At 44.3% G+C, this 23,428-nt stretch overlaps 2 protein-coding genes across 4 annotated transcripts in view; both read left to right on the top strand.

Annotated features, from left to right (window-relative positions):
• The first annotated feature begins 712 nt into the window (after positions 1-712).
• On the top strand, positions 713-1,783 carry LOC138724263 (sodium/potassium/calcium exchanger 1-like). Its single transcript, XM_069864146.1, has 2 exons — positions 713-723; positions 1,123-1,783. The coding sequence occupies exons 1-2, from the start codon at positions 713-715 to the stop codon at positions 1,781-1,783; spliced, it is 672 nt and encodes a 223-aa protein (XP_069720247.1).
• A 145-nt stretch (positions 1,784-1,928) lies between these two features.
• Positions 1,929-23,428, top strand: part of DLG5 (discs large MAGUK scaffold protein 5) — a 92,729-nt gene continuing 71,229 nt past the window's right edge. For 2 of the 3 annotated variants that reach the window (XM_069864212.1, XM_069864211.1), the window contains exon 1: positions 1,929-2,322. In XM_069864212.1, the coding sequence (XP_069720313.1) occupies positions 2,022-2,322 (301 nt within the window). In that variant the 5' untranslated portion in view covers positions 1,929-2,021. Of the gene's footprint in view, positions 2,323-19,612; positions 19,659-23,428 lie in introns of those variants that run through there. The other variant, XM_069864213.1, reaches the window with a different exon arrangement.

Here is a 23,428-nt window from a genome sequence, read left to right as displayed (position 1 = left end):
AGTCCAATCGTAACTTAATACTGCCACGTCCTCCCCTAAATCATGTCATTAACTGTGGCATCTACACAGTCTTTTAAATACCTCCAGGGATGGTGATTCAACCAATTTTCTGGGCAGCCTGTTCCAATGCCCAACAACCCTTTTGCTGTAGTAATTTTTCCTAACAGTCAATTTAAATCTCCTCTGGCACAACTTGAGGTCTGGAGAAGGCTCTTAAAAGGATCTTAAAGCAGCCTTCTGGTACTGAAAGGGGCTCCAGGAAAGTTCAGGAGAGGCTCTTGATCAGGGAGTGCAGGGACAGAACGAGAGAGAATGGTTTTCAGCTGAAAGAGGGGAGATTTAGATGAGATATTAGGAAGAAATTATTCATGCTGAGGGCGCTAAGGCCCTGGCCCAGGTTGCCTAGAGAAGTGGTGGCTGTCCCATCCCTGGGGGTGTTCAAGGCCAGGCTGGATGGGACTCTGAGCAACCTGATCTAGTGGGAGGTGTCCCTGCCCATGGCAGGGGGTGGAACTGGATGGGCTTTAAGGTTCTTTCTGACCCAAACCACTCTTTGAGTCTGTGGCTGGGTAATTTAATTATCCTGCACGCCTGCAGTTCATTAATACTGTGCTCTGCAGTGTATGTGTTGGACCTTGATGGTTTTTAATGACCTTTCTGCCCCAAACTGCTCTGTGATGCTGTGGCTGGATTAGTTATCTATCGGACCCAGATGGATTTAAGGTACTTTCTGACCCAAACCACTTGGTTTCTGTGGCTGGATTTATTAATCATTCTGTATGTCTACCGTTCACTAATACCGTGCCCTGCAGTGTATGTATCGGACCTGGATGGGTTTAAGGTCCCTTCTGCCCCAAACCACTCCCTAATTCTGTGGCTGGAATTACTAATCACTCTGCGCACCTGTAGTTCATTAATACCGTGCCCTGCAGCGTGTGTATTGGAACTGGACGGGCTTTAATGTTCTTTCTCCCCAAACCGCTCTGTGATTCTGTGGCTGGATGAGTTGTCCACGGGACCTGGATGGGTTTAGGGTCCCTTCTGACCCAGCGCACTCTGATTCAGTGGCTGAGCTCATTAAGGCCCGTACTCCCTCCGCACCGCTCCCGGGACGGGTTTCAGGCCCCTGGCGCCCGGCCGCCCCCAGCCCGGGGTGGGTTTAGGCTCCTCCCCGGGGCGGGGCGGGGCGCGCGCGGGCGGCCAACATGGCCGCGGCGGGGAGCGGGGGCGCCGGGAGCTGAGCGCGCGCCGCCCCCTCCGCGGCGCAGCCCGGGCCGGGCGGCGGGGGGAGCGTCCCCGGGGCTCCGGGGCACCGGCGGGGCCAGGAGACAAGGGGGAGGAGTTGCTTTTTCGGCCCCGGGGGCGGCAGCTGGAGGAGGCGAAGGAGGAAGGGGAGCAGCGGCTGCTCGCCCGTTTCTGCCCAGCGGGAGCGTGGCGGCTCCCGGGCGGAGCAGGAGGGAGCGCGGGTCCAGCCCGGGGGGAGAGGAGGAAGGAAGAGGAGCAGCTTCTGGCGGCGGCTGCTGGTCAGAAACAGGAGGAGGAGGGAGAAGAGGAAAAGCAGCAGCCCCTGACGGCGGCTTCTAGTCCAGGGGAGGGGAAAAAGGAGCAGCAGCTCCTGACCCGCGGTGGGGGGGGAGGAGGAAGAAAAGAGGAGGAGGAAGAACAGCAAAAGCTCCGGACGGCGGCTCCCGATCCAAAGGAGGAGAAAGAAGAAGAAGAGGAGGAGGAGGTGGAGGAAGAAAAGCAGCAGCAGCAGCCCCTGACGGCGGCTGCCGACCCGTAGAAGAAGAAGAAAAAGAAGAGGAGGAAGAAGAACAGCAGCGGCTCCCGATCCGGAGGAGGAAAAAGAAGGAAAAAAAGAGGAGGAGGAGGAAGAGCAGCAACAACCCGTGAGAGCGGCTGCTGACCCGGAGGAGGAGGAGAAAGAGGAGGAGGAGGAGGAGCGGGAGCTCCCGGCGGAGGGAGGGCAGCAGCCCCTGCCGGCCGGGCAGCAGCGGGAGGAGGAGGCGGCTGCCCCGGCCATGGAGCCGAAGCACAGGGAGCTGCTGGCGCAGTGCCGGCAGAGCCTGGCCGAGGCCATGACCGAGGTGGACGCGGTGGTGGAGCTGCTGGGCGCCGCGGGGGCGCTCGGAGCCCGCGACCTGCGCGACCTGGAGGCGGCGGGCGGCGGCAAGGCGGAGCTGCTGCTCGCCCTGCTGCTCGCCAAGGAGCGAGACCACTTCCAGGACCTGCGCGTGGCCCTGGAGAAGACGCAGCCGCACCTGCTCTCCATCCTCTACCTGAACGGCGTGGCCGGGGCGCCCGCGGCGGCGGAGACCGGCGGTAAGGGGAGGGTCGGAGGGAGGCTGGGGTGCTGGGGAGGCAGGGGGACTGGGGGGGTGAGGCTGCAGGTCTGGGGGTCCAAGAACTGGGATGAGGGGAGACAGGAGGGCGCGACTGGAGGTGTTGGGGGAGGCGAGACTGCAGGTCTGGGGGGAGACTGGAGTGCTGGGGGAAGACGGGGGTGCTGGGGTAGTGAGATTGCAGGTAAAGGAGGACAGGAGGGCGACACTGGAGGTGATGGGGGACAGGACTGGGATCTGGAGGGGCTGGGAGGGAGAGACTGCAGGTATGTGGGGTCTGGGGGGCGAGGGTGGCAGCGTTGGGGGAAGACTGGGGTGCTGGGGAGATGGGGATTCGGGGGGCGAGACTGCAGGTGGGTGGGGGGGTGCTGGGAGGCGAGGCTGGGAGTGAGAAGAGGGGCTGGGGGCCGAGAATTGGGATGATGGGGGACGGAATGGGGTGAGATGGGGGGATAAGATGGTCTCTGGGGGCAAGACAAAGGGATCGGGGGATGGGATGAGACTGGTGGGTAAGGAGGGGGCTGGTGGGAAATACTGGGGGTGATGGGGGTGCAGGGAGGGGCATGGGGGTGAGGGGGTGTGCAACTGGCGGTAAGAGGGGAGGAGGGACTGAGACTAGGGGCTCGGGGGCTCTGGGGAGGGGTGATGGATGAGTAGGGGGGCAGTGGCTGCCTCTGCCCATCTCTGGGGGCAGCTGGGCGGCGTGGGACCCTCGGGTTCCCCCAGTCCTGCAGCCGGGAGTCCCCCTTTCCCTGGGAGTGGGAACTTTTCTGTGTTACTTGGGCTCTGGATTCTCGTTTTGTGTTCCTGGCCATTTTTCCTTTCCCCCTAGTTGTGGTCCTGGTCCCGGTTCTGGTTCTTAGGAGGTGTGTGAATGCAGTGCTGTGTCTTTTGCAGAAGGCACCCTGGATTGGGTCTGGTTGCTGCTCCCACCTGAAGTTGGGGAGTGGTTGGGGCCAGGGAATACTGGACCTGGAGGGGTTTTATTAGTGTAACTCTGGTGGTTAAAACAGGCGAACAGTTGATTCAAGTGCTAATCCAGATGAGAAGAAATAGAGGGTAGACCTCCTTAACTAAGCTGAGTTTTGACCCACGTGTCTTCCTCTCTTCTCTTTCCTCCCAAACAAACCACAGTCTACTTTTTTTGTGGACAGTAGTAGGTTGTAAAATAATAAAAACATCAAGATTTGATGATGATACAGAACGCCTGGCGAGTGCAGCTGTATTTGTAGATGAGAAGCATTTCGATCAAAGTAGATGGTGATTCTATATTATGGATTACAGACAAAGAGTATGCAGTGATGCATAAGTCTCTTTCAGCGTGTGTCAGAATTGGCTGATTCAAAATGCATTTATGTGAGGAACTGCATTGGATGGGTTTCCTGACTCTTAAACCCTTTCTTTAAGAAGATAAAACTCTTTAAGAGCCATTTTTATCTGGAAAATAGTGTTTGTGTGTGCAGTCGCTCTGTGTACTCTGCCCTTGCGTGAGTTTCGCTGTTGGTGATAGGAGCGTAGTAAACATAAAAGCTGTGTGAGGGTCTGATTTTTTTGTTTTATGTTGACGTATGGCCTTTTCTAATGGATATATGGCAGGACCTCACGGGATGGGGAAAAATGGACTGAACAATAGAACTCAACACTTGAAACATTATGTGGTCTGACATCAATAGGAGATGAGGGCACTCGCGGCCTTTCAGAATGGAACCCACAATGTTTTTGTATTATTAGATTAATGCTCGGTCTTGTCTTGTTGAGAAGATGCATTAATGGTACTGGGCTACTGACATTACCCAGCCTTAGAGGTGTAAAGCATGAATGGCAAGAAAAAATGAAGTAGATGTTGGAGATTGTAATGTTTTTTACTTTTAAAATATGAGTTGGAATTGCCAAGTGTCTCGCAACACTGAGTTCAAAAAGGTATAGTAGTCTGGTTAGCAAAATGAACTATATCCTTCTTGACTGAATGTGCTCATGAGGCTAATCTGAGTTAATTTAACTTCTTTGTGGAAAATGATGTTCCTCTGACGTGATAGGTTTTAAAGTTTTATTGCTTTTGGTTATCAGTAGTAACCAAGAGCTAACTTTGAGATTAATGGTGTTGTTTCCATTGTGATAAACATGTTTACAAGTTAGTACACCAGAGACTGAACAGTGAGCTCAAGAACAGACCATCGTGCATCTGGGAAGGTGAAGTACCTGAGCCTTCAAACACTTGTATATATTGCATGTTTACTCCCCTGAGGAGGTCTCATGGTGATAATGAGTCACGAGGCTGCTTGTGTGCCCAGTGAACGCCTCTGAAAAATCCTGGTCTACGTGTGAGTTTGTCTTGCTGTGTTACGCAAAGAGTTAATGTTTGAGGGTACCTACAGTAGAAGGGTTCATGTTTGAACCTGTGTGCAGAGGTAATTTGGTTTTACTCTAGTATCTCCCTGTAGGAAGTCTGACCACCCATCTGCTTTGCTAGCTGTGTAGGAGTTTTCCTCCTTGTTTACTGGGGGTTTTGTAGGCTGATGAGTAGAGTAGTTTTTTGCTCTTTGGGTGTAGTAGCAATCTGTAAACACAGTAGAAAGGAGAACTGTTGGATTCGGTGTTTAAAATACATAAGTGAAACAGTCTTTGGTGTATATTATGTAAAATGCCTCTCTTATTAAAGGCAAAAAGTATCTATCTTAAACATTTCTTTAATTGAACTTTTCCAGCTGAGTTGATTTTTCAAATAACTATTACTATACGAAAAAAATGTAATTTTACAGTGGTACACTTGATTTTAGTGTTGTTTGGAAAAGGAGGCTAACATAAAGCACATCCCTTGAGTGCTTGCTGGAAGTGAAAACTGTAACCAATAACTTCTTGTAGTAGTGTTTGCTAATTTCTTTTTCCAGCATGCTGCTCTTGTAAGGGAAACGGGAAGGTTATCAGCAACATAGTTTTGTTCGATGTTGCAACCTTTAACTGTACAGTCTGCTCGCTGCGCTGGCATGTGTGATTCTCCTTCCATTTTAATGTACACAACATCAACCACTTATCTGTCTTGTACTTTGTATTTTCTTCCTTCTCGTTTTCAGTATCATCTCGTGTTGGACTTTAAAGGTGATTGGTAAACTGGGATGGAAACTGGCTGTTATTTACACTGACAGGTCTAGTGTCTGACTGGACAGTGTAGAGCTGACACTTTTATAAGTATCTGCACAACGTGGAGGGAAATAGACAACTGATCTGACTGCTGAAGGAAAAGAACTGGAGTCCTAGTAACTGCCGGAAGATTTTCAGTATGGACAACTGTCTTTTCCTTACAAAAAGCTTACTTTTCTTTGTAGAACACACGTGGTTCAGTCTCCATTTCACAGAATCACAGAATCACAGAACAACCAGGTTGGAAGAGACCCACCGGATCATCGAGTCCAACCGTTCCTATCAAACACTAAACCATATCCCTCAGCACCTCGTCCACCCGTGCCTTAAACACCTCCAGGGAAGGTGACTCAACCATGTTTGTCTTCTAGAATAGCTTTTCATTGCTCATTTTAAACCTAGAGCTGTGTAGTGGTTTGTGGATGACAGTTTCTCCAATAAAATATATATTTTTGAGGTTGTTTTGTTTCTAATTTTGAGTATTATGCCTAGCAGTGTTAGAAAACAGAACACACAATCTATCAGGGAAACTACCTTCTGTCAAGGCAGAAGTGAAACCAAGCGTGATTTGCTCTGTTTCTTTAAGTTATGTTTGGAAACTTTAGCTCTTCCTTGAGTGAGACCTTAGATTCCTACATTACACTTTAGTGTAAGTGCTTCTGGAAGGAATTGGCTCTGTCCATGTGCAAGTGACTGTTCGGCTGATTTAAAAATCTCCAAGTACTTTGCACAGGGACTAATTCTTTACATAGTGTGCCAAGTGCTTTTATTTATTTAATTTGGGGTGAACTGATGGATTATTATTAAATACTTAATTTGACAAGTTACCTCCACCATGCATGTGGGAAATCCTGATAGAGATAACTGAATGCTCAATAGCCACTCATCCCCACATTAGAAGGGATACGTTATTCTGAGATATCCTGCTAGCCAGATATTGTTTCATACTCATAGTTGATGTAATGTGGATTTTGTGGCATAAAATGTGTCCATGACATCAATACAGTAGAAGACCACTTCATTCTGACAAGTACTGTTAAAGATGTACTTTCTTTTACATGTGATTAAAGGTGTGGAATGGAAATCCAATGAAACCATGGAGTGTTTAGACTGCTTCAGATAATGTAGAGCTTTGTACTTTATTTTTGTGTTAGTTTAAAAGTGAGGAAAAGGCAGGTGTGGTTGTCAAGCTTGGAATTGTTTTTTGAGATGAACTTGCGGGTCTGCAAAGGTGTTCCTAGTGCTTTATCCTCAAGCTGTACAGACTCAAAAAGCTTCACAGTTATTAAACTTTCAGGTTCACAGTTTCCTTTTCTATTGGCAGTTGGTTTCCTACTTTTCCATAGTCATACAGCTGCAATCGGTCAATGCGCAACTGTAAGCTTAACCATACGTAATGGCTTTTTTCACTGCAAGGATTTAGCACCGTTTTGGATTTTCAGAGCACAGTGTTAAGCTTCAGAGGTGTTTGATTGAACAGTTCCAGGATCGGAATTTAAGTTTTAAACCTTCAAAATATAAAATTAAAATTGATTGCATTTTTAAAAGGTCTTTAAGGGGACAGGAAGGAAAGAAGGAAGGTGGTTGTAGATTGACTATGTAAGTTTTGCTCCTGTTATTAAATAAGACTTATTTTTTCTGATTCGGGTCAGAGATCAAGTGTTGATTTCCAATCCAAAAAGTAAATGTGGGCATTTATTGGAATAGAAAAAAGTTAGAATTCAGACTTCTACACAGGATTGTATCAACTTCCTCTCACTGTTTTACTGAAATGGAGCAAGTTTCAGATGATATTGGATTTGAAGTCACAATGTTTACTTTTAAATACTGCAAAGTCTTTTAGCATATTTAAAAGTGAACACAAAAGGCAAGCTCTGTATGTGTAAGGTTTAACAGATGGAGAGCTGGGACCCCCTTCTCCTGCTGGCAGCACCGAGGAGACGCGCAAGAAACACAGGAATTCCAGGGCTGTCCCTCTTCAGCTGGGAGTGGGGCTGGTGCTGGGGCGTCTGCGTCATGCCCCAACTTCCCTGTTCCCCACAAAATGCTGCCTGGTGACTGGCAAGAGGGGCTTGTGAGGAGGAGTGAAAACTTGAGCTTGTGAGGAGCTGAGAGACTGCATGGAGGCAGGGTGTGAGATGTGGAGGTGTGATGTGGTGTCAGAAGAGAGAGGAGGACTCAGGGGGCTGTGGAGTGAGGTAGGGGAAGAAGGCAGAGATGCTCAGAAATGAGAAATTGTGCTGGAAGTGTGCATTTCCTGGAAAAGGAGGAAGGGGAGAATGAAGAGGAATTGTAAAAGCAGATTTACTGACTCAAGGACTGAACTGACAATTTTGCAATTAAGTACAATTTACACTCCCTTCTGTCACTGCAAATTGAAGAGTGGGAGAAGTGGAGCAGTATGTCTGGGTTTTTCTAGCCCTGTTATTAGTTCCCAGGGTGGCTTCGTAAGCCTCATTATAGGATTTCTTAAATGGTGCAGATGAAAAAGCAGGCACCGGTTACATTAGGAGAAGTGCAGGTCTTTGGCAGTGCTGAGCAGTAATTAAACTTGGTAAAACACCCAGTACCTGTGTCTTCTGATGGTCTCAGATTTGTGGTGTCTCTTGGAATTGCCAGGCTAAAAAAAAAACGCAGGAGGCTTCTGGCAAGTGCCCGGAGGGATATTCCTAATGAAATATCTTAATAGTAAGTGAATGAAAGCAGGCACACGGTCCCAAAGAAGGAAATGTGTGGTTTAGTAGCTTGCATGTCCCAGCCATCGTAGTTCTCAATTCGACTTTTGCTGTCTTCAGGGAGGGGAAAGGAGGAAAGCTGGCCACAGTTGAGCTCATGGGGACATTGTCTTTCTCATTGTGAAATGAAAAACAATAATTGTGGTATTGGTGTCTTTGGACACGCAGAGGACTTGGCGTCATAAAGGAGTCCAGAAGAGAAGGTGGACTGAAAGGTTCTTTTAGCTTGGTACTTCTGTGAGTATCCTGGAATCAAAGCATAAATTTAATTTTTGGAAATGAGCAGTAACTAAAGCCAACAGCCTTCTTGCTCCTTATTTATTTGTTAAAGCTAATGATTTCCTGTCCTGGAGTTGTTGGATCTTTGGCTAGATTGAACTGCCATTCTCAGCCTCATTGTCTTGTAGTTTCAACCAATGTTGATTGCTGTGTTTTTTGGACCTCTGCTCTAGATATTGAAGACCACAGCCACCACGTGGGTAGTGACTTTGGGCTTTCCAGTCTGTTAGCAGCCTTCAATTTGAGCCTGCCCGTCTGGTTTACTGCTCGCTTTTACCATTTCTGTTTTGCTTTTTTCCCCCCTTTGTTTCTTTCTATTTGCTCCTTGGCTCCTTTTGCTCCTGTCAGCTCTCTGTATTGTTCTCCCTTTAGTTCTTATTGTTATTTCAGTTGTTATTCTATAACATGGCAATTCATTATTCAAAATGCTGGTCATTGGAAAGATACCAGTAAGTTTTGATAAATTCCTTTTACTTTTCATTTTTTTTCTAACCATTTCTCACACTGTGGAATCTCAAGGACAGAGGTTTCATCTTCTGGAGCTGTTCAGTCCCTGGCACATTCTGGGTGTTTATGTGAGGCAATTAGTCTTAACATGGTTAACATAGAATATTCTAAGTGAAAACATTTCTGTATGCAAACTGTCCATGGTGTTGATCTAGAGGGAAATACTTACTAGTGTGTATAACATCGTATGAAAAGAGCTGTAGTCATGAACTTGAGGCATCTGGGCTTCTGTGACTTTCTAAGTTATTTGAGTAGTCAGTGCTGAGACATTATTTGTGACCTTCAAGATGCAGGTCTTCAGCAGCTTTTTCGTGAGCAGTGATAATTTACAACTGAATCATTCTGGTGCAGAAGCTGGAAATGTTGCTCTGTCTGAGCTGGGCTGGAGGCTCACCAATGCTTTGCTAATGAAAGTGTAGGAGGATGCTCTCCTCTGATGAGGCGAGTGTTGTTGGTGCAACCTGAGTGATTCACCATCAGGCGTGTTGATGGCGAGATGCCAGCATCCCATGCTGTTGTAACTAACAGATAAGGTTAAATTCGTTTTAAGGTGTTGTGTGGGAGTATGATCTCCACAGGGCACCCCTTGAGGCTTGAGAAGCTGGTGGTAGCAGATGGGGTACTCAGAAGTGAAGGGTCTTGAAGATGCTGATGGAAGCACTTGGCCACTTTTGGTGAATACTTAAGGGTATTTTTCTTGACAGTGTGCGATTCTTGAGCAATGCAGAGTAACTTAGAGCAACTGACAGGCCTTTCTTACCCAAACTGGGGTCAGAGGAACTCAAGAGCAAGCTATTTTATACGTGTAACCACTGCTAACTTCTTCCTCCCAACTTGTTGAAGCCTCTGGTGTCTTGATTCTTGGATTGTGTTGCTCACTAGTTTGCTTGTTTACACTGTTAATGAGTTTGTTCTGTAGAACTGCTGTTGGTATTTCAGAAAGATCTTCAGTTCATTTGTTTTTGATTTGGATGATAAGGGAACTGAATTATAAGTAGGCGACATTGCTCTGATTCCGAAGCTTCCCAGGCATGCAGCTGGAGAAAGAAGGCAAGTGAGAATGTAAAACCATGAAGCATTTCAGCTGGAGAGGTGGGGGAATTGGATATGGAGTGGCAGTCTAAGGGTGGGGGTTTGACAGGCTTTTTACATAGCTGACAATTTGTTGTGTATTTGGATGATGAAACAGGAAATTCTCCCCTTCCTCACCCCCAAAACCTCAAAGCTGATGTTCTTTAAACTTCCGTCTGAGTTAGCTTTCCAAAAAATCCAGTTGGGAGCATTCACTCTTAATATTATTAACACCTTGTGACAAGTCTTGCCTCTTGTACCCCCTCTCCTTTCACCTTGGGTTTTTGTTCTACTTGCACGTAATTGCTGATTCATAAACGTGCTTATTGTTCCAGTTCTTACCTTCCAGCGTGTGAGTAATCCCCATTAATATTCATCAGGTTAGGCATGTGCAAATGTTGGCAGGATCCAGGCCTCGCATACTAAGCTTTTTGAATCAGTGTCTTATATACTGGGGCTTCAGAAGGTGAGGTTGGTGACCCCTTGCTTCACCTCTCAGTAGCATTCAGAATAGAGTTGGTGTGGGAAGACGTATCTTTAGTGTAGGAAGAGGTGTTGTCCTTGAGGATTGATGTAAAATGAGGTTGGAATTCTTGGCTCACTTGGTGCAGGTTGACATCTTGTTGATGTTAGTGCACCAAAATCTACTTTTTTTCCTGTATGTGATCTCTTTCTTAGACAGACGAGCCAGCAGGTGTGTTTATGCAGTTTTCTTTAAAAGCATCAGAACTTTTGGATAGGGGAAATAAAGTTGGTGCAGCAAATATCTGTATCAGAATTACCAAGCAGAACTGTGTAACTGCTGTGTAGATGTTCATGTGTTAGTTTAATGAGTGCAAAATTATATTTATTTCCTTTACTGATCTGTTTCTTGTTTGTAGTTGATTTTCTTGTGGATAGCTTTCTCCAGGTTCATCCTTTTGTGGAAAACTAACTTGAGGAAGAGATAGTTTTGAGACTTGAGTAGCTGCATGGTCTTGCTCTTTTCGAGCAATTCTAGAACTGCGGGTTGTCCTTCCCACTTGTGATGTTGCAGGAAGAGTGGTTGATGGAGTTGTTGGGAGCTCTTAATCTGGAAGTCAACAGGAGATTGGCAGATGTGGTTCTAGTGACTCAGGAAAGCTTCTTGTGATGCAGTTTTAAAGTCCTCGTCACACTTCATACGTGATCTTGTGAACATTTGCAATGATTTTTAAGGTCTCGTTTGCATTTAGGTCATGTTGACAGCCTGTTTTCCAGGTGGTGTGCAAGCGAGTCTGTGTTTAGTGGCAGTGACATCAGGTTACCTAAAGGTTTTCTTGGAGGCTTTATGTGTCACCACAGTGAAAATGCTCAGATATTGACATCGCTTCTTAATCTCTAACATAATCATGAATGTCCAGTCTGGTTTCCCACTTCTGAATGCTTGTGTGAGAAAGAGCCGTGTTATTTGAAAGCTCACTTAACCTTTAATTTGAAGAAGTGGCATGTTATGTTTTTAGCAGATTTGCTCTTTCACTTTGTTAAAGGCCATTTGGCTTTAGTAGGTGTGGTTAAGAATAATAGAAAAAGCTTAAGTGTTAAACATAAAAACAAGCTCAACAAAAGTGAAAGCTTTTAACAGCAGTAGCAGTGGACTTTCCCCTCCTAACTGATGAGCTGAGTGCTTGTTGTTAGCTGCTCCCTTGCATAGATCTTGGTTTGGGCACAGCCTCATTTCTGGAAACCATAAAATCACAAAAAGCGGTGCTAACCCCCTCAAAACTACTGCAGAGCTATTCTCAAGAGGGAATTTGCTTTCAATTATATTGTTTTTATCTTAAAATAATGGGTTTTTTTCCCTTCTAACCAAGAGGAATACTAAAATCCCACTTTGGTGTTCAGCCCTTTTCTGCTCTCCATGGCAGTGGTCCTTGGGATGCTTAGGCTGTGCATCCCCTGTGTTTCCTCACACAGGAAAAAAAACTGCCACAGCTTTCCTTTACTGCTATGCCCTGGCACAGACTTGCTGGAAAAATGCAAGTTTCTAAGGCTTTAATTGCCATGAGGGCACACTGGTAAGGGATACTTCATCTGTAAGATGTGTTGACTACTTCTTTAGGTTCAGGGTCTGAGTAGTCTGCTTAATGGGTTAAAAAACCCAAAGCTTGTTGAGTAATGCAAGGCTGACTTGGGTACAGACTGCAGCTGTGAAGTTTGAGAGATTTAGTGAGTTATTTTTCTAAATATTTGGCCTTGAGAATGTGTAGGCCGGGCCTTTAAGGTACGTGACACTAGCTCGTAATTTGAATGCGTTCATCTCTTACCCTGGTTTGTGAACCTTTCCTGTTTTCCTTGCATCTTTGCAGTAGCTGTAAGTCTTTCCTGGGCTGCGCTCCTGCAAGCAAATGAGCAGTGTTTTGGGTGAGCAGGAGAAGGCAGGCTCCTTGATAAAGCTGAGAAGCAGTCTTGGACACTGAGATCAGAGATACTTTTTGACTGGGGGACTTTAGGACTTGGTAGGATATCAAGAGTGTTGTTAATAACACGAAAATCAATAATTACATGAAGGAAATCTTTATCTGGCAAAGCTGGTGGCGGTCCTGTTTTGTACAGCATTGTTTGGCCTGAAACCTATGTGTAATGTGTGCTGAGCTGGGAAAAAGCACCATATGGCAATATTAAGCTGGTTTTCGGTCTCCAAGTTGATGTTCAGTGCTATGCTGTGCACGCACAATTGCACAAAATGTCATTTGCAAGGGGGTATCCCATTATATTGTCTAGAATGCCAAATCTCTATCTAATTTTAGAGCCAACTCTAGCAAATGCATTAAGTGGTGGAAAAAGCCAAGTTTTGGTACTGAAACTTTTTTCCTTTGGGGCCTCCGATTTCTTCCTTCCCCGGGATAACCAGCAGCTAAAGGGGGACTGGTGAAACTGGAAGGATTGCAGCTTGGTGATGACCTGGCTACAGTGATGAGCAGTTTACTGCACGTCCTGTGCCCCCATGTAAGGAATTCCAAGCCACTACACTGCTCAGCATCTCTGGAAAGTTACATTCTTTTTTTTTCTCCTTTTGCAAGTCTGCATTGCAACAATACAGTGCCGAGTTTATTGGTTTTGCTCTGAATGTGTTTGGCTTTCTCACGGCTGCATGAGCCAGATTGTATCTGGGGGCTTTAGTAGCTGATGCAGGGAATCCACATAAAATAGTCTGTGAATTCATCCCAGCAAATGCATTTCCGTGTGTACATTTATGCATGGAAAATTTTAATACAGGCTGCTTTTGTAATGAGAAACACTTTTTTTTTTTTTTTTGAAACAGATCTTTATATTGAACATAGGTGAGCGTTTTAAGGACAGTTGTCTCTTTTATTAAAATTATATGGCTTATTCCTACACTTCATTTAAGAGAAAAATAAAGTAAAAAAAAACCCGAAAACAAAACAAAAAAACCCCAAGCCACTCTAAGTTTTTTGCTGCAGTGTGATTCCATACCTTATTGCTGTTGTGTAAGACACAAAACACAGTAATCGCTAAAACCATTTTATAATGCACTACGGTGAAATAAAAGCTTGTGAAAGATAATAAATATGCCATAGTTAGAGCTTTACGAGTTCTGAGAATACTTTCCTGGTTGTACAAAAGTGACAGGAGGTGATGTTTGATCATGGGGGCTTTAGGATTTCTGATCTTGTAAATCAGATCACGAGACTTTGACCTTTGATTGAATTCTGCCTGATACCAGATGTTGAGTAGGTTCTGTATTTTGTGTAGAATTTCCTGTTACAAATACTTTATTTTCTAGATCTGTTTCAGAAAATCACTTGAAGTGTGCTTAATTTTCCTAATGATTTCAACAGAGTGTTGTCAGCTTGTGGAGGAGAGCCTCCTTTGGCTGGCTCATCTCTGTTCTCTGTTTTCTGCTGTCCTCATGTGTTTCCCAGTTTGCGTGGGGTGCATTGTGGAGATGGGCTGCTCAGCTTTTCTAGCAGAACGTCCACTGCCCTTTCGTGATGGTGATGTTAGGGGACCTATTCTGTAAAAGCACCATTCACACATGAAAAATGGTACATATTAAAAGGTGATGGAATGCAACATACTGGTATAAGTGATTCCTTTAGCCTTGTTTAGTGCTACAGAATTTTAATCTAAATGTATTTTTTGTTTTTCTGCCTGTTCCTCTCAGCAGCCTGATCTTATACATACCTTGTAATGATGGTAAGGTATTGTGTAGTCACTGCAGACTAAAGAACATAGGAGCTGCTTCTGTGATCCCCTCTTCTTCTTTGCAGAAGATAAGCAATAAGAAAGTGCTTGATAGGGCAAATAACACTGCATTCCTTTAACAGACACTTTTGTTAAGGACATCTTTCAGTGTGACTCAAAATGACTAAAGATAAGTTACAACTCTTTCAAAATTAAATTAATTCTGATGTGAAGAAATTAAACGAAGCACAGATGTCCTTTGTTTGTTATGAACTTATTCTGGCTAACAAAGTTATGAGTATTGGTAAGTAAAGATAATGAATAGATGTGGCCTGTTGGAACAAGTCCAGAAGAGGCCACAAAGATGATCTGAGGGCTGGAGGCCCTCTGCTCTGAGGAGACCTTATAGCAGTTTTCCAGCTGAAGGCGGGGCTACAGGAAAGCTGGGGAGGGACTTGTTACCAGGGCATGTAGTGATAATAGGACAGAGGGAAAATGGCTTTAAATTGGAAGGGGAAGGATTTAGATTAGACATTAGGAAGAAATTCTTCATGATGAGGTGGGGAGGCCCTGGCACAGGTTGCCCAGGGAAGCAGTGGATGCCCCATCCCTGGAGGCGTTCAAGACCAGGTTGGATGGGACCTTGAGCAACCTGTACCAGTGGGAGGTGTCCCTGCCCATGGCAGGGGAGTGGAACTGGATGGGCTTTAAGGTCCCTTCCAGCCCAAACCACTGTATGATTCTATGATTCACTGTGTGTTGGGAAGCTGTAACGCATTATCCCTGTCCTGCTGTTGGACTGCAAGGTACACCAATGGCTCGTCGTTTCCCCAAGGTATTTCTGAAAGCTCTTGAAGAAACAAAATCGTTCTTGATTTCAGTTATCCTGTACAAAAGTAATTCAGGGAAGTGAGTCTTTATGCTCCAGCAGTTTCTTGTGGTCTGTGGGTGTTTTAATAAGTGCATCTTAAATGTGTATATCTGCAGCCCTCTGAACATCAAAACTGGGTTTGGCAAAAAGCTTATTCATATCATGGAGTTCACTGAACTTATGCGTTGCTTTTTTCTTTTTAAAACTGACTTCAAAGCAAATGCTTTCTGGTTTTTTTAATCGTAATTTTATACCAGCCTGGAGACATTTACAGATCTTTTTTTTTTTTAAACAGGAATTACCCAAAGACTGGTTTTCATTAAGCGTGGGTTGATAATCATGATCAAAATAATGAAATATATGTATGTTTCCCTATAGCTTTTCTCAGATCAAGAGCAGGGTTTAAAAAAAAAATAACTGTGAGCCCTTTAAAGTTTTCTGTTGCTGTCTCTATCAGATACAACGTGTGTCTGATATCTGATCGGCATTTTTGACTGGAAGTGGCATCAGGGAAAAGCTATTATTCCAAGTCTTCTAGACAGCTCTGTGTTCATGAAGAGATTCATTACGAGTTAACGTGCTAATACTTCAGCTAAGAATGCTCATTTCATACTAGTATACAATTTCAAGTTCAAATAATGCTTCTAAAAATGGCTTTTTTTGAGAAAAGATTTCTTTGCCACCCGCCTCCTGTATTATTTCAGTTCAACTGTTTTGGGGATGACTCAGCTGCACGTCCAGCATCACTGATATGAATTGCTCTGCCTTAGCTTCCTGGTGCAAAAACTGGGACAAAACATCGCAGGGGTTAAGTGTGAGAATGCAGTTAATGGAGTGACCACTTCTGAAGGATTCGGTGACTTGGAGAAGAGGGGAAAATGCTGTGTGTTCAGAGCAGGATGTGAATAATAGATTCTTAATGAAGTGGGAGGCAACCCCAGAGAAGGGCGATGAAGCTGGTGAAGAGTTCAGAGCACAAGCCTTATGAGGAGCAGCTGAGGGAGCTGGGGTTCATTAGCCTGCAGAAAAGGAGACTGAGGGGTGACCTTATTGTTCTCTGCAATTGCCTAAAAGGAGGTTGTAGCAAGGTGGGGGTTGGTCTGTTCTCCCCAGTAGTCAGTGACAGGACAAGGGGAAAACGCCCTCACTGTGCACCAGGCGAGGTTTAGGTTAGATATTAGGAGGAACTTCTTTGCCGAAAGGGTTGTAAAGCTCAAGTGCAGGCTGCCTAGGGAGATGGTTGAGTCACCATCCCTGGAGGTGTTTAAAAGACTAGTAGATGTCTTGGGAACATGGTGTAGTGGCAGACTCAGTGGGGCTGGATCAACGGTTGGACTTCCTAATCCTGAAGGTCTTTTCCATACTGTGGTTCATTGCAAGCACTGCTCTTCCTGATGAAAATAAGGTGGAGTTCTGTAAGGGGTTAAAAAAATAGATCATGGGTAATTACATGTGCTTCCCGGAGCTGTGTGAGCTTTTATGGGCTCGGGTTGCGGGGTAGGATTTAAGACTGCTTCCAGCCTGCCTTGCAACTCCAGTATTTTGGGAGCTCTGGGTCAGCCAGCTAGAGCTTGAGGTCTCTGCTTTGTAGCATTGGTGGAGCGATTATGAGCTTTGTGGACAACCAGGGCCAAGAGGTGGAGTGGGCGGCTGAGAGGAGTTTCAGCAAACTGCTTGGACTTCCTCTGCACCAATGATTGTGAGAATTGCCTGCTTTGCTTCAGTACAAAGTCAAGTTGGCAGAGGTTATCCTTACCAATAGTTAGAGTTTGCATGAAAAATTCCCTGTTGCATAAAGAAATGTTCAAAAAGCTTTTTTTACCAGTAATGTTGTAGCTGTTGCTGCTCTAGTGAAATACATCTGGGTTTAGCATATTGGTTTGAACACAGAAACTGAAGATCAGGATGTTTACTGATCAGCCCAAAGCCCTGGGCTTTGGCGCAACCAGGTATGCAGTAATGCATAACTAAATCTGTATGAATACCTTTAATTCTCTTACATACTTCAGTTTGTCAGTTCATGACCCTAAGGTGAAGAATTTGTCTGAATGATTTACCAGATTTGACTCTCATTACATGAGTCTATTTTGTGATTAGTTTTTCAACCACTGCGTAAAACTGATACTTCATGGTACATGGGAGATGCAATCAGTTTCCCTGGCTTGGGTGGGATAACAATGGTTAATGCCAATTCACTGATTGTCTTTGCTGCTACTTTCAAATATGCAAATAGTTCACATAGAATGATGGAATGTGAATTGACTGTGTTATACAAAGACATAATATTCTTTTTTTGCTGCTTGTAGATCTGAAATGGAAACATACTAACTTTTAATGTGTGCAATATTAATGCTTTTTGCAGACGCTGAGCAGAAAGCCTGTTGCTGGGTTTGCATTGAGTGGAGAATGTCAGACTGGATGTTGTATGCCTTGCATCTTCAGAGCTGGTGCTGCAAGAGAATGGGAACCCAAAGAACTGTGGTTGTGTTGCAGTTAAAATAGCTGTATCGTGTTTTGACATGGGATTGCAAAGTTTTGTCCTCCAAGACTGAGTGTAAAGATGTCAGTTTCATTTCATGTGAAAAGTTGGTTCTTAGATTAAATGGGTTATTTTTGTCTCTTTTCTGAAAATCAGCAAAAATTGTTCATGTCCGTGAATGCATATATTGTAAAATAATATCCTGGGCTGCATCCAAAGAAGAGTGGTCGCCAGGGTGAGGGAGGTGATTGTCACCCTCTACTCTGCTCTTGCGAGACCCCACATGGAGTCTGGTGTCCAGTTCTGGAATCCACAACAGAAGAAGGATATGGAACTATTTGAACTAGTCCAGAAGAGGCCACAGAGATGATCTGGGAGCTGCAGCACCTTTACTGTGAGGACAGGCTGAGAGTTGGAGGTTTGTTCAGTCTGGAGAACAGAAGGCTCTGGGGAGATCCTAGAGCAGCTTCCAGTACTGAAACGGGCTCCAGCAAAGCTGGGGAGGGGCGCTTGGACAGGGAGCGCAGGGATAGGATGAGGGGGAGTGATTTCCAGCTGAAAGAGGGTAGGTTTAGATTAGATGTTAGGAAGAAATGTTTTTCTATGAGGATGGTGAGGTACTGGCACGCGTTGCCCAGAGAAGTGGATGCTGCATCCCAGGAGGTTTTCAAAGCTAGGTTGGATAGGGCTCTGAGCAACCTGATCCAGTGGGAGGTGTTCCTGTCCATGGCAGGGGATTTGGAACTGGATGGGCTTTAAGGTCTCTTCCAATCCAAACCATTCCATGATTATAAAAGCAATAAGAACTTGAGGACATAGAGAATTTCTGTTGCTGTCATTAATAAATGGTTACGGATGCTATGGCAGAGCAGATCATGCATTACGGAGCCATAAATGACTTGTCAAGTTACAGCTTATTTTCCTTAGAATTTTTGTGCAAAGTGATGTTTTTTCACAAATTAATCTCAATTTACAGGTTCAGAACAGTGGTAAAATGCAGTTTTATGTTCAGAGGTGTTTGAAACAGAGAAGAGTGGAGCTTGTCCTGAAGGACAGAGACAAAGCTGGGAATGCAATACCAGCTTCAGCATACTGTAGACAGTGCAGCCTGTGGAAACAGGAGTGATTTTTCAAAATTAGTGCTTTAAAATATGTGGTGCAAACTAAAGCTAATATTGAAGTGCTGTGACTGTATCTCAGAGCTGTGTCTTCCTGGTATTTTTGACAAAAATAGGCTACCGCCCGGCATAAAAAAGAAATACAGGAAAGCCTGCAGCCTCTCCCCGTGGCTCAGTGCTGATGGGATTTGTAATTACATCTGTCTGATTCCATCTGTACCCTGCTCGGCTTGAGGTGGGATAGCAGATTAATTGTATGACGGAGGCTCCTGGCTTATAGCTTTATCTTAATTACAATGCACAATCCACTTTACATTAAAATATCTAAAACCTCTTTTAGGAAAGAACACTGATTATAGGGCAAAGGAAAACATTTTCATCTTTCTTTTTTCATAATCTGGAAATAACTTGTATATAAATATATTCCTATGCCATCTGGTTTAGTTCTCTTTTAAACTTGTTCTTGACTTCAGTCTTCTTGCTTATTGCTCATTGCCTTTTTAGTTAGGAGGGAAAAGCAAGTAGAAATGACTTTACTGTGATCACAACATTTTGAAGTTTGTTGAATGCTATGAGAAATAGTGCTTTTCTATGCTTTGAGATTTACTGCTGTTGAACGTAGCTCTGATATTGATATGGATATGCTAAATCCCTTGAAGCTGGGCTTATAATATTAGGTTGGTGCAAAAGGTGAATGCTGGTTTTAGCCATCAGTTTTAAAGCAGCAAATCTCAGCTGAGTATAAAATGTATTAATCAAAATAACAACCATTACAATCTATGAATTTTTCCTAATGAGAAACAAGTCTGTGTTCTGGTAACAGAATTCTAGAGGTTGGGAACTGATGAATTCTTCAAAGGCGTTTTTAGTGCTGCTTGGTTGCAAAAACCTTTGCTTGCAGGAAGCTGTTGAGATGCTTCATGATGTGCTCATCAATTGGAGAGGGATCTGGTGAGTGAGCTGGGTGAGATAGAGTTGTGCAGCCCGCTTTCTGCAGCTTTTGCTGTCATTTGTGAGACATGTGGTAGGGTGTTGTGAACAGTCCCCACTGGGGTTTCTTTGTAAGGAGTTGTGTCTTCAATTGCTTATACCTTACATGCTAACCTGCAAAGCTTTGCTTAATGTGTTAATACCTTTTTTCCCCTCTCTGTGCAAAAGATTGTTCTGATTGCACTTTCTAAAGGGAATATTGTACTTCATTGCTGTGGCTTGAGTGCCTTGGGTGGCATAGGGTGTGATTTTGTTTTTGTTAATTACTCCTGAGCTGCTCCTTCTCTTCCTCAGCATTGCCTCATTTCACATGATTACGTGGATTTTTAAGGGATCTGTATCTGTCCTTTACAGACAAAAATTATGTTCCATGTGCATTCAAGCTATCTTGGGAATTGTACTTGAATTTTGCAGTAAGCTTTATACAGATTAAAAATGATGGCATAGTTACTTTGCTGGATTTGAGGGGAATTTGAAAGCTGGTTTTGCAAAGAAGCAAATGATACAGCTTTATAAAGTACAGAAATTCAGCTGTGAGTGACCTCTCAGCACTTGTAACTTAACACTGACACATCTTAATTGTTCGCTCAGATCATGGCCAGCCATCATCATTCCACAGACCAGTGTAAGGAACTGGGCCAACTGGTCCAGCTGCCACCCTGACGCTGGCTTAGGACCACAGCCCATTGTGCACCGGGCTGTTTGGGCTGCCGAAGGAGCAAGGAACCTCCTCTGGCTGCCGAGGGAGCGAGCTGGCCTCCTCTGGACTCACCCTTTGACAAAGTGTTTAGTTTGGGTTCTATTTACAGCAGCAGCACAAAGTCCAGGAGATGTTGGCAGCGTGTGTTGTTTGGCTTTGACTGTGAGGGTGTCTGCTCCGAGCAGTACGCGCAGCTTGCAGTGCCTGCAGTGCGTCCGTGTTTCCTGGGTGGGTCAGCAGATTCAGACTTTGCAGTCTGTGTTCCCACAGGTGTTCTGTTGATGTTTTACTGTGTACCAGTTGTATTTCTCATCCAGTCGTGCGTGGGTAAACCTCCTGTTATCAAGAATAACTTTCTAAACAGAATAATGTTGCCACATGCACACTGTCTCATGATTCCAAGGTTTTGGAAAACCAGTTATTTAGGTTGTTTTGGAGATGTTGCTTTGTAAGAACATTGCCAAACAGGAAACATACCGACTGTTTTGGAGCTGTATCTAAAATGATTTGCATGCAAGGCGTGAATCTGTCTTGCATTTATTAAGACATTGCTTCCAAGACTGTTGGTGCTGATTTTATATCTTTTTCAATACAAATACGCTTTGCAGCCTGATTAATGGAGTACCAGTAATACGTGGCTGTACAGTGCATGTAACTATCATTTCTTTAGCTCCCTCCCAGCAGTAACTTGTATTTCTAAATAACAGGGACTGAGTGAAATTATTTGTTACATATGCATAGAACAGATGTTGGTCCCTGTACACTGCTTGGAAAAGTGGTGTGGCTGCTTCTAATAGCACTTCCCTTAGGCTTTTTCTGGATAGCTTGTTATTCTCTTGTATTTCAAGCTTGCAGTAACTCAAACTTAAGGCTTATTTCATTTTATGAACACTTGCTTGTTGGTCTCACTCATCCCAAAAGCAATGCTGTGGAGTGCAACAAATATTGCTGTAACACAGTAAAAATAACAAAAATCAAGTCTTACGCAAGCAGCACCTGAAGCCCCGTGATAATGGCTGTGGTTATTAAGCAAACTTGTCTGGCATTAATCACAGGCCTGTTTGCAGAATACAGAGCTGGTGAGGAAGACAATAGCAACATGATGATGACAGAGCTTTCCTGCGTTGGGAGGACTTGGGAGCAGCATATATTAGGTACCATCTGTAGGATCAACCTGTAATCTTTTGGAGCTGAGGTGGAAGATGAGTTGGAAGAGAGCAGAAGCAGGAATGCGGTACTGCAAAGCTCCACTGAAAGGTATAGGAAAGCTGAGTTGGTAGCATTGGAGCCGAGTAGCTTTGTGGGCTCTGTTGGCTGTTTGGGCTTTCTGCTTGGGTTTGGAAAGGGGTTGGGAAAAGGGTGTAAAGAATACGGAGTGATGTGGGGTATTCTCCTTGTGTCCTTCCTTTATGCTACCCTTCTCTCTTTCTGAGTGGTTTGATTATAGCATCGATCTGCATCTGGAACAGCAGATTGACATATCTCGGCTGTTCTTTGCAGTGGTTTGGGTGTAAAATACAGAAAATTGCTGTTTACAAGCGCAAACCATTATAATTTGCATGAATTGTAAAAATTCCTTTAAAGAAGGAAAAAGATTTTACTGGCAAACAACCTGATGTCCAATCCAGACATTACATTATATGGTTCCTGCTTGAGATTGTGTAGAGAAGAAGGGGACCATTCTGAGACTGAAACTGGGCTTTTTGGTGGTTTGATTGTGGCAGCATCCCAACCCACTTCCTTCTTCCAAGGCTCATTAGCATGGGGAGCTCTTCAGCCAGAGTCCCAGCCACCCAGGCTTCCTGTGGTTGTTTTGAGACCGATTAAAAGGCACATGTGGGGGAAAAGAATTCTTTCTTCCGTCATGGAAAAATATGTGGGATTTAGGTTTCCTCTCCATGTAGGATATGTGTGTTTTAGCCATGTATGTGCTGTGGACTAATTCCTTCTTGAGCCCTATGATGCTTTTAGCTGTGTATGGAACCTGTAGCAGGTGATCCTGTTGGGTATCTTCAGATCTTGCTGGTTCCTACACAGTTAGCTCTTACAGAGATGAACTGTTAAATGATTTCATGGTGAGAGATTGGCATTGTCTACAATGACTTGTTGAAAACTGTTCAAGGATGTCATTGGTCTGTGTGTATCTTGTACCAAAATTGTAGTTTGTCAGAAAGAAAAGGTCCTGCTAAGTGTGATGTAGAAGTTCTGGATGTGCAAGTGTGACATATCAATTTATACCTTCTTCCGTGTATAATCATGGATAGAGGATACAGCCTTACCAGCACCTGGGGCTGAAAACCCTAGGCATTACAACCTGGCTTTTGACAAGTAGGGTTTTCTGCAAGTGACTTCTATGTCACCATCCTCAGATGTTGCATTTTCATTTCTGTACACCATCACCTTCTGATTTGTTTCATTATTGCTTTTAAAGGTCTTGCAGAACCTGGAAATCCCACAAGTAGTTTTGTATTGGTGTTAGTGTTGGTAACAAAGACTTGAGTTTTCAGCTGTGGAATCAAATGGAAGTTGCTGTGTTTTGCTCTCAAGACAGCCCGTATTTTAGATGGACCAAGGGGTATTGGTGTAGCGTTTCCTACAGAAGGTCATTATTGTTGCGTTGGTTCCACACAGTTTGTGTTGATGGGGCATAGCTGAAAGCATAAATCTGGATTCCTGTCTGAATGTTTATATTCAGCGTTCTTTGAAATAGTCTTCTCTTCAGTAGCCATCGTCACTGCTGCTCGTTTGCTAGATGTTGCTTTTACTTGGATCTGCTGTGAATTTGTGTCGATGAGAATTGTGCTGTTATGTGTGAGGAATCATCCCAAGTCCAAAGCTGCTAATGTGTGGTATCTGCTGAATTCTGAACCTTGCTAACCTCGCTGGCCTTGCAGACATGAATTAGTGGGCAGCTGTTTAACCTGTGCCAGTATTCTCCGTTCTCATGGTGAGCTGAGGAACCAGAGAGGTAACTTATTACAACAACTTAAGTTGTGGCTAGAATCCTTTCATCTTGAGAACAAAATGATGC

Source organism: Phaenicophaeus curvirostris, chromosome 9 (assembly GCF_032191515.1).
Source record: "Phaenicophaeus curvirostris isolate KB17595 chromosome 9, BPBGC_Pcur_1.0, whole genome shotgun sequence".
Lineage (NCBI taxonomy): Eukaryota > Metazoa > Chordata > Aves > Cuculiformes > Cuculidae > Phaenicophaeus > Phaenicophaeus curvirostris.
Note: the sequence above shows the minus strand (reverse complement) of the source record. Positions and strands in the feature narration are given on the sequence as shown.